Consider the following 14,134-nt stretch of genomic DNA (forward strand, 5'->3'; position numbering starts at 1 on the left):
CATGAAAAAAGCCATTTTAAGTGCATATGAGCTTGTACCAGAAGCCTATAAACAACGTTTTAGGAATCCAAGGAGGGAGCCTGGTCAAATATATGGAGAGTTTGAAAGGATCAAATAAACTAATTTTGATAAGTGGATAAGAACATTGAAAATAGATCAAACACAATTGGAGACACGATTATTTTGGAGGAGTTCAAACTTCCTGAAGTAGTGAGACCTTACGTAGAATTTAGAAATGAAGTACGACATGTTCTTGTCAAACTATATATGAAATATTTTTAAAAAGGGACATAATTAATCTCTTAAAGTCATTGTGTCATCATGGAGCCTTGATTTACTGTTTCATCGAAAGACTGCAGTCTTAATAGTGGAGCACTCCTTTCATACTATACTGAAGTACCATCTAGATTTTGTACCATGGGTTGAGACAACCCAGTCCCCTGAACCTACAATTCTTGTAACTCCAGTAAACGTTCTACCACTGAGTAATGACTCAGATGTTGGATTCTATTTTTAGAGCCTGAAGTTGTGGGAAGAGATAGATTAGCATGGGTTTCCAATATTCTGATTGCCTTGTTGGAACATTCATATGTGTCGATGCTGATCATAGGTTAAAATAGAATCAGCTGTGTGGAATTCCCAGAGTGAACTAGCCATTTAGTGAAGGAGCTCTCTTGTGACACACTGGTATTGTCCCTAACCCTAGACTAGAAACCCTGGATTCAAATCCCACCTGCACCAAAGGTGTGCAATAACATCTCTGAACAGGTTGATTAGAAAAATAGTTTAAAATATATTTTAAAAAGGCCACTTAGTGAAGAAAGCAGCTGACACCCACCAAAGAGTATCTCTATCTCACCTCCAAGTGAAAAGCAGTGTCTTAGGAAGAAAACTAATTAATTATCAAATTATGCATTCAAGCTGAATGACCAGAAATTAACTACTTTATCAAAAGCCTAATTTTAAAAAAATCTTGTGTTTTGCAGATGGGACTCTGTGTGGAATGCAAGACAATGGTCCCATTGAATACTCCAACATGTATTGTGTGTGAGGCCCTTATAACCCCTCAGCTAAAGCCTCAGGCCAGCATCCATCTTAAGGTTATAAAGACTAATGTTTAACATGGAGAAAATGTTTAATATGGAGAAAATATTCACAGAACACAAACTTTGCTGACTTTTCATGTAGGCCAAACAATCTTATCTATTTGAAGACGTTTATTCACTGGGTATCAAACTTTTCAGTCAAATGTCACAAACTTAAAATTTAGCATGCCGTATAGCTGACTAACGTCTGGAATTAAGAGTCTAACAATGACCATGAATCCCTTGTCGATTGTCAGAGAAACCTATCTTGTTCCTTTAAGAAAGGAAGCTGCCATCCTCACCTGCTCTGGCCTACATGTGATTCCAGGCTCTCAACAATGTGGTTGACTCCTAATTGCCATCTGGGCAATTAGAGATGGGCAATAAATGCTGACCTAACCAGCAGCACCCTTATCCCATGAATGAATGAAAAAGAATCTAAACTTAAAAGTTGCTTTGGGGCTACCAATCAGTGGTACTAATACATCAGATAAATAAATGAATTGTCATATTTCTTAACATATCTTTAACAATTATTTGAAAGTAAGGGGGTGAACTTTTCAAAACAGTATTGTTGCTGAAAGGTTTTTCTGGGGGTAATTTTCAATATTCATGGGGGAAGAAATTGGCAATATAAAATTTTTCAACCAATTTATGAAAATTTAGCCCCCCACTTGCACTTTGGGTAAAAATGAGGTTGTTTGGACATTAATGTATTCAGAGATGTGCATTTTATTTAGGTATTGCTATTAAGTAACACTTTTTTTTAAAATAGGACAAGACTATCTGTCGATCCTGTGGGACAGGCAATCCAGCTAATATCCAGCATTGCCTTACTTGTGAGACCAGGCTGTCAGAATCACCAAAAGTAAGTCACTGTCACTGTGTGTTTAATGAGACTTATTGGATATAAATCGAGGAACCTGTGATTTTCCTTGCGAATTGCAGGACAGAAGGAGTGATGAAATGTCACTGCAGCTTTTTGAAAATGGTTTAAATCAAGACTTCAGTTGGCCTTTTGGGTCGAAAAAAAATCCTCTGGCACTATTTAAAACATAACAAGGGACTCTTCCCCTGTGTCCTGTCAATAATTGCCCCTCAACCACCATCACTAAAAAGTCAGATTAGCTGGCTGTCATCACATTGCTGTCTGCCGTACATTATGGTATACAAATTGAAACATAATTTCCTAAATTGCCACAGTGACTATGCCTGAAAACTACACATTGGCTATAAAATGCTTTAGGGCAATCCACATAAAAGTAAGTCGTTCTCTTTTTGTTTTCAAATTCAGTTAGGACCAATCTGACTGTCGGGCAGCAACACCGGCTGCACAAAAGTCCTGTGAATTTGTTATTGGAGAAGCCAAATTAAGGAAGGAACCATGGTTTGGCAAAATAAATTAGAACAGTTACGAGATAGAAGTTGAAAGTGTTCCACCAGGCAGTGGTTGCCCAAATGTATCCCTTGGAGGTCTGTTTGAAATCACCCAGTTATAGAGTCAAACAGATCTACAGCATTCCATCCAGTTCTCGCAATTAAACTAGTCCCATTTGTCTCTGTTTGGTCCATATCCCTCCAAATCTACCCCATCCACGTACCTGTCTAAATGTTTCTTCAGTGACAAAGTTGTACTCACTTCCACCATCACCTCTGGCAGCCTGTTCCAGACATTCACCAACGTTTTGAAAAAAATGCCCCTCTGAACTCACCCTTCGGTCTTCTACGTTTCAGGGGGAAAAGGTCCTTCCCTAACCAACCTCAACTTATAACTCAAACCTTCCAGTCTAGGTAGCATCCTAGTAAATATTTTCTGCACTCTTTCTAGTTTAATAATATCCTTTCTATAGTAGGGCAAACAGAACTGTATGCTGTACTCCATATGTGGCCTCACTAACATCTTGTACAGCTGCAACAAGATGTTATATACTCCTATACTCACTGCCCTGATTGATGAAAACTATGGCGAAAGCCTCCTTCACCACCCTGTCTACCTGTGACTCCATTTACAAGGAGCTATGAACCTGTACCCCTTTGTTCTATAACATTCCCCAGGGCCCTCCCATTGACTGTGTAAATCGTGCCCTGGTTTGCCTTACCAGAATTCAAAACCTTGCTTTTATCTAAATTAAACTCCTCCTGGCATTCCTCAGCCCAGTTCTTTGAACTTCCAGTTCATAGGTTTCTATTGGGGGAAGGAGAGTTAATTATAATTCTGTTTATAAAAACGGTGCCCAGAAGAAATCTCGTTGCAAGCCTTATTCTGGAACTTGCAAGTCTTTGCCAGAAAACTTGAAAAGCTGGGCTTTCTGGAGCATCTCTCCATAGCTTTGGGTCTAGACCTTCTTGCAATAATTTAAACAGATAATACAATTTCAACAGTTCATTTTACAGCTTCAGTTAAAGTCAGTGGAGACGGGCTACTGACTTGCTACTGTTCTTTTTACACAATTGTGTGAGAAACCAAGTATTTTCATGACCTTTAGGGAAAAAAATCTGCTATCCTTACCCAGCCTGGCCTAAATTTGAATCCAGACCCAGAGCAATGTAGTTGACTATTAACTGCTGCCTGAAATGGCCTAGCAAACCATTCAGTTCAAATGCAATAAAGTATGGACAACAAAAGCTGCCCTAACCAGTGACATTCACATTCCAAGGATAAAGCAACAACAAAAAAAAACACAAGCTGGCTAGCAGCAGAGCAGGCAAGTGCCCTGGTCAGGTTGCAGGCAAGTCCAAAGTCCCAGTCCCCTCAAAATAGGAGAAACAACAGCTTGTTTCAGAAGGCCAACTGTTAGCAAATAAATCTTGCACTTTTCCTAGTGTAGCTTGTCTGAATACAGCTTGCAGCTGCAGCTGGTGAATGATGACCTGCTAACTAATGCATTCTGTCACATGCAGTAAGTGAATAAAATTGAATTGTCTGTATGTGTTACTTTGTTTTGCAGATCTTACTAAAAAAGATTGCTTAACTGCAGAGTATATCAGAGTTCTCTCTCTCTCTCTCTCTCTCTCTCTGTGTACCTTTACAAAACTTCTATCAATCTCAGTCTTTTCCTCCTAAAATGACTTCACTCTAATGTTAAAGTCACACTCTTGGATCTGAATTTCCCCATCAATTCTATTGTACCCGTTTCCCAATTTAAAACCTCTTGCTTAGATCATCCTTCAACTTTCTAAATGCAAGGGAGAAGAAGCAAAATTTACAAAACAATAATTTGAACAGAAGTAAAATAGATTTATCCATTATTTCACGTTTTCTATTTCTTTCCACGTGCACTGAAATTGTTTTAGAATTTGGATGTTAATTTTTTTTTCTTGTTTCTATAAAACAGACTCATTTTAATGGAGATTTCCCTCCACCATTACCAAGTCATGAAGGAAAGATGCTGGCATGTTCCAAGTGTGGCCGGATTAACAACACTGATGCACGATTCTGCGACTGGTGTGGAGCCAAGGCATGCAACTAAATAAAGCATTAAATAATGGAGTTAGATGTCAGAATTTTATCACACTTTTTGTCCTTGTCCAAATACCTTCATCTGGTTCAATACTAAAAGTTGTCTGATGATGAAGGTCATTTGGGATGATATTTCCCAAAGTAAACACACTCTAGAAATGCAGGTTGTTGAAATGTCAGGAGGTGAATTGAAAGGATTTCCTTCAGGAAGATAAAAGGAACATAGATTTGGAGGCAATGTGGCAGATTATGTTGTAAAGAGCTCACATGCCCCTATCCACTCCCTCTAATTCTGCTGACTTCTTATTCTTAGCCTTGGTGCAAATTGAAGCTTGTCATCTTCTCACAAAATTTATTCAGTAAGTCATTCTGCTGCATATGAGTGGGTACAACAATCTGAAATTTGAATTACTACATTACTGCATTTAGATCATCAGCGATACAGCTCAAAATTCCACTTGAAACAGCCCTGGGTCTCATCAAAGTTTTTACATCTAAAGTCCTATGGTATCACTGAAAGCCCCAATGTCATTTTAACTCTCAAAGTATTCGGTGGCACTGGATTTGTATTGGCCAACATTTCGAGGCACTATTTGAAGCGGCGGTGCCTGCAAATACTCCGCATAATGGGAATTCAGTAACTTTCTTTTTTTTTTTGGAGACAGGATCAGCCATGTCATATTGTGGGATCTCGAGGAGCTGTGATTAGCCTCTGAGACCCACACATGAAGCGGTTCCCTTCTCCTGCCCAAGAGGTTTCTCGGCTCAAGATTTCTGGGGAGCATTGTGTCAAGAGGCAGTGCTTCTCTATGATACTGTCACAAAGCTGTGCAGTTATTGTGGGTGTATTTACTTCACAAGGACTACAGAAAATCAAGAAGGCAGCTCATCACTGCTTTCTCCAGGATAAAAAGGGATGGGCAATAAATACAGCACTTGACAGCTGTGCTGACATCCCACAAACAATTTTATTAAAACACCAATGCCAGAGTTCAGCTGGAAAGGGCTATAGGTTTTTCTACTGATATAATTGACCCCTAAGCTGAGGCTGAGACTGATGGAATGTATAAAGCCTTCAGGAAACCTTTGAATCAGCTAGTATCCTTTATGGAAACAAAACATTTCTTCTTCCTTAACTTTCAACTGGCAAGTGCTTCTTGCCCTTTTTACTGCCGAGCAGTCATAGTGCCAACATAGTGTGCCAATCAGCATCACTTCCCACCACTCAATCAGCACATTCAAAACTGGGTCCTTAGGTCAAAGACAATGTAGTTTACACCCAGCCAATGTTAGTACAATCCATCCCATTCCTCTATGTTAATGTGTTCCCGACCTGAACTGAAAATATCTGACAGATTTTGGGCTTCAGATGTAAAAAGATCTTTTATTCTTCAGCTGTAAAATTCCTTACCTTTAATAAATGCAAAACAAGAGTTTATCCCAAATCAAAAAATAAATTCCTCCAACTTCATTTATGAGAACATCATTCAGCCCTTTGATTCTACTCTATTATTTAATTAGATCATCAGCTGAGTTGTACCTTCAAGTCCTTTTTCACTTGGTGACTTTACAAATCTTTTATCAATCTCAGCCTTAAACTCCAATTGTCCTAACATTCACACTATATTAGGCAGGAGAACTCCACATTTCTGTTGTCATTTGCCTGAAAAGGTTTTCTAATTTCTTTCTTAAATGGCTTTGCTGTAATGTTAAAGTTATGTTCTCTTGGGTCTGAATTTTCCCAGCAGAGGAAGTAGCATTTCTGCATCAACCTTATTGTACCCTTTTCTCAATTTAAAACACCTTATTTAGATTATCCTTCAATTTTTTAATGCAAGGAAGAAGAAGTTAAATTTAAAGAGTTCTTCTCAAATTTCAACTGGCGAGTGCTTCTTACCCTCTTTACTGGCAAGTAGTCATGGCACTAACATGCTGTGCGAATTAACATGGCCTCCCACCACAACCTTTTAGCTCAGTGCATCCAAAGCTGGGTCCTTAGGTCAAAGTCAGTGTAGTTTACACCTGCCCCATGTTAGCACAATCCACACCACTTTCACCAGCTGAACAGATACAACCTGAATGGCAGGATCACTGGAGCTATGACAGAACACACTAATGGACAGCTCAAGCAAGGCTTACACAACCTGGAGTGCATGAGAGTGACTGCTGTATGGCCTCCTGAGAGTCTGGCCGCAGGTGTTCTTACAAATTGACACTGCAACTTGGTAAAATACTGTTTGCTGATGTCTGATATTGGAACATAATATAAGCCAGAAATCCAAGCTTTCATGCTCTCAGATGTATTTTCATTCCTACTATGTGGTTCCATGGTGTGGAAAGTTGCAGGTTTTCTTTGTGGATTGGACTTCCAGTATTGCCCTCTGTGATCTCCTTGACGTAGCTTGGAGCCAAGCTTTCTCCTTTGCTGTCCTTTTTCAGTTTTGTGTTCTGTGATTCATTGGGCACAGATCCCTCTTAAATTGCTTTATATTTATGTGTTGGTGCTTCTTCAAGTCAACTGTCACTTCTCCAAGTCCTATTCTGCGGACTCCAGGTCAATAGGCATATCTAGAAATCAGAGAGTGCAACAAGAGTTAACGTGGCATGGATGGAAGTAGATGATTGATGATGTTATGGAATTCTAGATTGCTGCACTGCCTGATTATGGAATTGTTTCCAGAAAGCGAAAAGGCAAAACTAATAGCCAAGACACCTTGCTAAGTGTAGCCTATAGACTTATTGCCATTGATACTCCATTAGACAGCCCAGCCACTGCTTGAAGACTGCAACAGTAAAATGTTTCCTATCGAGTTTCATGTGAAGTGCTTTATGAACATTTTCCAGATGTATTTATAAGCTATTTTTTTAAATATTTCTTAATACTATATCCTTTCTGATTCTTGCTCATTTCCCTGTTGCAGAAGTTGATTCCTTGGTCAGAGAAGCTTAACCAAGATGCTTGGATGAAGCGTTACTTCAAATAGACTTGGGCAAATAAGCTACAAATGTGTTGGATTATCCAAACACATTCTCATGATTTATGATTTGGAGATGCCGGTGTTGGACTGGGGTGTACAAAGTTAAAAATCACACAACACCAGGTTATAGTCCAACATGTTTAATTGGAAGCACACTAGCTTTCGGAGCAATGCTAGTGTGCTTCCAGTTAAACCTGTTGGACTATAACCTGGTGTTGTGTGATTTTTAACTCTCCTGATTTAGGCAATCTTAAAAAAAAAACTAGAAAGTGCTGGTCACTATCAGCAGTTCAATCAACATCTGTGGAGGGAGCCGCTTGCGAGCTTCAGTTCAGCATGATTGCTGGTGCTTATGCTGCAGAAACTCAATGTCCCAAATATTGATCAGAATGGTTCCAATCCAGGTGATATGCTGCAGCAGTAAGAGCACTCATGCTTGTGTGCAATTAGTACCATGACTACACTCCCTGGTTGCTGTAAAAGATCTTAAAAAAAAAAGGACATTTCCAGATTTTCTGGTCAACATTAATCTTTCAAGTACCACTATCCCATTTTTTTAAAAAATGCTGTGTGCAAATTAGCTGCAATGTTTCCTACATTGTAATATTGACTGCAACTCTCAAACTGTTTCTTTGAATGTGAAGTGATTTGAGATGTTATGAGAACATGAAAAAGACTAAATAAATGCTCCTTCTTATTTTGTTATAGCCTGGTCCTCCCATGAGCTACCTCAGCTGCTCAAAGTGTGGAGCAACTAACCATCCATATGCTCGTTTCTGTGGAAGCTGCGGCCTTTACCTGGAACCCCCTGTGCGGATGGATTCACACAACAGTACACTTCTTGGTTCTGGCCAATCCACAGTTCTGGCGGAGGTAGGTCCTATTAAATAATCCTCATCATCAGCACTGACCAAATTCCTGCGTTTCTTTCTAGCACATTTGAAGCCCAAAACTAACTGCATCCCCATATCGATGTCACTCAGGATCGATAGCCCTGCAGAATTGTTTTGTAGTCTTCAAGAATTAAGCTTTAACCCCCAGACCAGTTCTGAAAGCAATCAGAAAGAAAATGAATGTATTATGTAGTGTTCTTCTCATTATCTTTGAACCCTCTCATTTATAACAAGCTGAACATGAAAAGTTCAAAAGGGAAGGAAACAAAGAGACTATGAGAAGGAACTGGCAGCTAACATAAAAAGGCAATTCAGAAGTCAACTATAGGTATTTCAAAAAAGTAGAGAAGGGAGTAGGGTTGATTAGATATTAAAGAGGGATATGGGCATGGAGGCGGCGGGCATGATTGAAACAATAAATGAGTATTTTGCAACAAAACCAAAAAAAAGCTGGAGAAATCCAACAGGTATGGCTGCTTCTTTAGAGAGAATGACCTGGACTACATCTCCTCCCACCCAGTATCCCACAAGAACTCCATCCTGTTCTCCCAATTCCTCCGCTTCCGTGTCATCTACTCGGACAAGGAGACATTCCATTCCTAAGCATCCCAGATGTCCACCTATTTCAAACAATGTGCTTTTCTTCCCTCTGTCATTCAGACAACCCTCCACTGCGCCACCTCCATACCCCGTTCCACTGCTCTAAACCCCCCCATGCAATTAAAACATTGTCCTTGCCTACCAGCCCACTTTTCTCTGTGTCCGATGCATCATCCTTAAACACTTCCACCAACTCCAACTAGACACTACCACCAAGAGCATCTTCCCCTCCCCACCCTTCTCTGCCTTCCACAAGGACCATTTCCTTCACCAGTCCTTGGTTTGCGCCACTCTCCCCACCAACACCTCTGAACCCCCAAGTAGCTTCCCCTGCAACAGGAAAAGGTGCAAGACATGCTGGCACACCACCCCCCTCATCCCCACCCAGAAGCCTAAACAGTCCTTCTCGAAGATACAGAGATTCATCTGCCCCTTTTCCAACTTAGTTTACTGCATCAGGTGCTCCCAATGTGGTCTTCTTGACATCAGGGAGACCAAATGTTAACTTAGGGAATGGTTCACTGAGCATCTCAGCCAGCCCCACAGGGGCTGACCGGACTCCCAGTCGTCATCCATTTTACTTCCCATTCCCATTCCCTTTCCAACATTACCATCCTTGGCCTCCTCCATTGCCACAACAAATCAAACCGCAAATTGGAGGAATAACACCTCATCTTCCACCTGGGCAGCCTACAGCCCAGAAGGGTCAACACTGAGTTCTCCAATTTTAAATATCCCCCCTTCCCTGCCCCCCCGGCTCCTCCCAGCCACCTTCCAGATTCATTCCTTCCATTGACCAACAAGGTCATACCCTCTACCTATCTTCTTCACCTAACACCACTTCACCACCCTGCCCTGCAAACCCTTTTGTCTGCAGCTCCCCTTATATCCACCCCTAGACCTGAAGAAGGGTTAAATCCGAAATGTCGATTTCTCCACATCCTGATGCTACTTGCCTTGCTGTGTTCTTCCAGCCTCTTGCTTGTCTATCTTGGATTCCAGCATCTGCAGGTTTTTTTTCTCTCTTTAGAGAGAAAGCAGAGTCAACATTTTGGGTCCAGTGACTCTTCTTCAGAATGCATTCTGAAAGAGTGTCACTGGACCTGCAACATTGACTTTGTTTTCTCTCCACAGATGCTGCCAGAGCTGCTGAATTTCTCCAGCTATTTCTGGTTTTATTTCAGTTTTTTTTAGCATCTGCAGTTCTTTTATTTTGTTTGATAAGTACGTTGCATCTGTCTTTGCCAAAGGAGAAGATCCTGTCAAACTCATAATGGAAGAGGAGGTCGTTGAGATATTGGATGAATTAAAAATTGATAAAAAGGAGATGTTAGACTGGTTGTATGTAAAGTTGGTAAGACACTTGGACTGGACCCAGGTGCATTCAAGGATATTGAGAGAAGTAAAGGTGGAAATTGCAGACGCATTGGCCATCACCTTCCAATCATTTTGATGCAGGAGTGGTACCAAAGTATTAGAGAATTGCAAATGCTACATTCTTCTTGAAAAGAAGTTGGAAGATGATTTGCAGACATTTAATCCCCTGTCCAGGTGACATTGTCAGTGCTTAGGAGCATCCTGTGAAGCACTGCTGTACTATGTCCTCTGGAATTTATTTGGTTCCGTTCCTGCTGCTTCAGGTTACCAGTTCCGGTCAGTCGTTGCAGTGGTCAGTATGTCGGGTCTAGATCAATGTGTATTTGATGGAGTCCATGGATGAGTGCCATGCTTCTAGAAATTATCTGGCTAGCGAGTTTTGAGAAGATTTGCAGCTCAGGTTGAGGTTCTGGATGTAGGTGTGCTCGCTGAGCTGGAAGGTTCGTTTTCAGACATTTTGTCACTATACTAGGTAACATCTTCAGTGAGCCTCCGGATGAAGTACTGGTAGTGTAGCCCACTTACTGCTAGTGTAGCCCCTAATGTGTTTGGGTTTCCTTGGGTCGAAGATGTTATTTCCTGTGGTGACGTCATTTCCTATGGTGATGTCATTACCTGTTTTTCTCAGGGGGTGGTAAGTGGGATCCAAGTCAATGTGTTTTTGATAGAGTTCAGATTGGAATGCCATGCTTCTAGGAATTCTCATCCGTGTCTCTGTTTGGCTGGTCCTAGGATGGATGTGTTGTCCCAGTTGAAGTGGAGTCCTTCTTCATCCGTATGTAAGGATACGAGTGAAAGTGGGTCATGTCTTTTTGTGGCTAGTTGATGTTCATGTATCCTGGTGGCTAATATTCAGCCTGTTTGTCCAATATAAAAATGCCTGAAAAGAACCTTGCAGCTCAGTGAGCAACCCTGCATCCAGAATTCTCTCGCTGTCCTCTGTTTAGCTTATCCTAATACTGTTGTGTTGTCTCAGTCAAATTTGTAATCCTTGTCATCTATGTGTGTGGCTACTAGGGACATCTGGTCATGGCGTTTAGTGGCTAGTTGGTGTGCATGGATGAGGATTGCTAGTTGTCTGCCTGTTTGTCCTATATGGTGTTTTATGCAGTCTTTGCATGGAATCTAGTAAATTACGTTGGTCTTGCACATGATACGTATTGAGTCTTTTGTTCTTGTTAGTTATTGTCTGAGCGTGTCTGCCGGTTTATAGGCTGTCATGAATCCGAGTAATTGGAGATGTCTGGCTGTTAGTTCTGCCATTTTTGTTTATGTAAGGTAGTGTGGCTAGTATATTGGGTCGTGGTATGTCCTCGTTGTGTTGTTTATCTGCTAGGTATCTGCAGTTGAAGTTGTGGGGATATGTGTTCTTGGCAAAGACTTTTTAAAGGTGTTCTTTTTCTTTATGCAGGGTCCTAATGCAATTTTTCTTGTGTGTATTTGTGTGGTTGCTGTTGTAGTTCAGGATCTGGTCCGTGTGTGTGGCTTTTCTGTTCGACTTTTGTTGTGCACTCACCGTTCTGTGTTCTTTCTAACATCACATTCAGGAATGGGAGTTAGTTGTTGGTTACCACCTCTCTCATAAACTTGTTCCCGGTGAGCAGTGTTGATAATCCAGTTTGTGTTCTCAATCTCTGTTCTCTTAATTATTACAAATATGTTGTCAACATATCTGATCCAGAGCTTGGGTCGGATTTGTGGGAGGGCTGTTGGTTCCAGTTCTTGCATCACTGCTTCTGCTATGAGCCTGGAGATGGGTGTTATGGACCAGGCCAGACCCCTCAAAACATTTCAAGAAGGTAGCTCAGACCCTAATTTTGCTATTTGACTTAAGCAGGTGTACAGTGGATATTCCATGAAAGAATCAGCTGGTCAAACCATTTAGTTTTAAACAAAACAGAATCAATTTACACGGTTGCGGAATGAAACACAAAGAACCAAACGCAGAATACCGAATAACTTATCTTATCTGCAAACCCAACAGACTATCCCAACTTAATGATGCTGTTCCAAAATACTTCAACAATCCCTATTAACGCCAGTTCTTACAGGGGGAGAGAGAGAGAGAGACCCGCAGCCTCTCATCACATACACGCGCACACCCTCTGCTGCTTTACAACCAAACCAGAGAACAGCTCAGCTAGGCAAACTGGCCACTCCTCTTTCATTATACAAGTGTATTTATTAAACATAAAAGCTTTCTGCCTGAGGCAGTATCTGTTAGTTGTCAACGAATTGCCCTAAAATCCATCCAATCACAGATTTTTCAGAACATGTCATTTATCACCTCTCTGGAAAAAAATTGCCAAGGACAACATAACCTTGTTAAAAGAGCCTACGTGAACTCATAGGCATCCATTAATCTGTTCATACATGTGGCTGTTTAATGTGAACTGTGTCGTCAAGCACAGGTCTACTAGAATGCTGTCGTTGTTGATAGGTTCCCCGTCGTGTTGTCTGTTCTGTTTGTCCAGGAGGTTGGCTGTTGTCTCTTTGGCTAGGGTTTTGTCAATTGAGGTAAATAGTACCGTTACATCGAATGACACCATTGCTTCGTCCTTGTCTATGGTTTTGTTCTTGATGTTGTCTAGGAATTCCTGTGATGATTGTTTGGAGTGTTTCATCCGCTGATAAGATGTTTCAGTTTTTAGAGTCATAGAGATGTACAGCATGGAAACAGACCCTGCGGTCCAACCATCCATGCCAACCAGATATCCCAACCCAATCTAGTCCCACCTGCCAGCACCCGGCCCATATCCCACCAAACCTTTCAAATTCATATACCCATCCAAATGCCTCTTAAATGTTGCAATTGTACCAACCTCCACCACATCCTCTGGCAACTCATTCCATACACGTACTACCCTCTGCGTGAAAAAGTTGCCCCTTAGATCTCTCTTATATCTTTCCACTCTCACCCTAAACCTGTGCCCTCTAGTTCTGGACTCCCCGACCCCAGGGAAAAAGACTTTGTCTATTTATCCTATCCATGCCCCTCAATTTTGTACACCTCTATAAGGTCACCCCTCAGCCTCCGACGCTCAAGGGAAAAACAGCCCCAGCCTGTTCAGCCTCTCCTTGTAGCTCAGATACTCCAACCCTGGTAACATCCTTATATCTTTTCTGAACCCTTTCAAGTTTCACAACATCTTTCCGATAGGAAGGAGACCAGAATTGCACGCAATATTCCTACAGTGGCCTAACCAATGTCCTGTACAGCCGCAACATGACCTCCCAACTCCTGTACTCAATACTCTGACCAATAAAGGAAAGCATACCAAATACTGCCTTCACTATCGTATCTACCTTTGACTCCACTTTTCAAGGATCTATGAACCTGCACTCCAAGGTGTCTTTGTTCAGCAACACTCTCTAGGACCTTACCATTAAGTGCATAAGTCCTGCTAAGATTTGCTTTCCCAAAATGCAGTGCCTTGCGTTTCTCTCAATTAAACTCCATCTGCCACTTCTCAGCCCATTGGCCCATCTGGTCAAGATCCCGTTGTAATCTGAGGTAACCCTCTTCGCTGTCCACTACACCTCCAATTTTGGTGTCATCTGCAAACTTACTAACTGTACCTCTTATGCTCGCATCCAAATCATTTACGTAAATGACAAAACGTAGAGGGCGCAGCACCAAAACTTGTGGCACTCCACTGGTCACAGGCCTCCAGTCTGAAAACCAACCCTCCACCACCACCCTCTGTCTTCTACCTTTGAGCCAGTTCTGTATCCAAATGG

At 41.4% G+C, this 14,134-nt stretch overlaps 1 protein-coding gene across 1 annotated transcript in view; it reads left to right on the forward strand.

The window, feature by feature from the left end:
* Positions 1-14,134, forward strand: part of dzank1 (double zinc ribbon and ankyrin repeat domains 1) — a 102,239-nt gene that overhangs the window by 28,014 nt on the left and 60,091 nt on the right. The window contains exons 9-12 of the mRNA XM_043696847.1: positions 987-1,100; positions 1,861-1,953; positions 4,421-4,543; positions 8,232-8,396. Coding sequence (XP_043552782.1) covers positions 987-1,100; positions 1,861-1,953; positions 4,421-4,543; positions 8,232-8,396 — 495 coding nt within the window. The remainder of the gene's footprint in view (positions 1-986; positions 1,101-1,860; positions 1,954-4,420; positions 4,544-8,231; positions 8,397-14,134) is intronic.

The sequence above is a fragment of the Chiloscyllium plagiosum genome, chromosome 9 (assembly GCF_004010195.1).
Source record: "Chiloscyllium plagiosum isolate BGI_BamShark_2017 chromosome 9, ASM401019v2, whole genome shotgun sequence".
Taxonomy (NCBI): Eukaryota; Metazoa; Chordata; class Chondrichthyes; order Orectolobiformes; family Hemiscylliidae; genus Chiloscyllium; species Chiloscyllium plagiosum.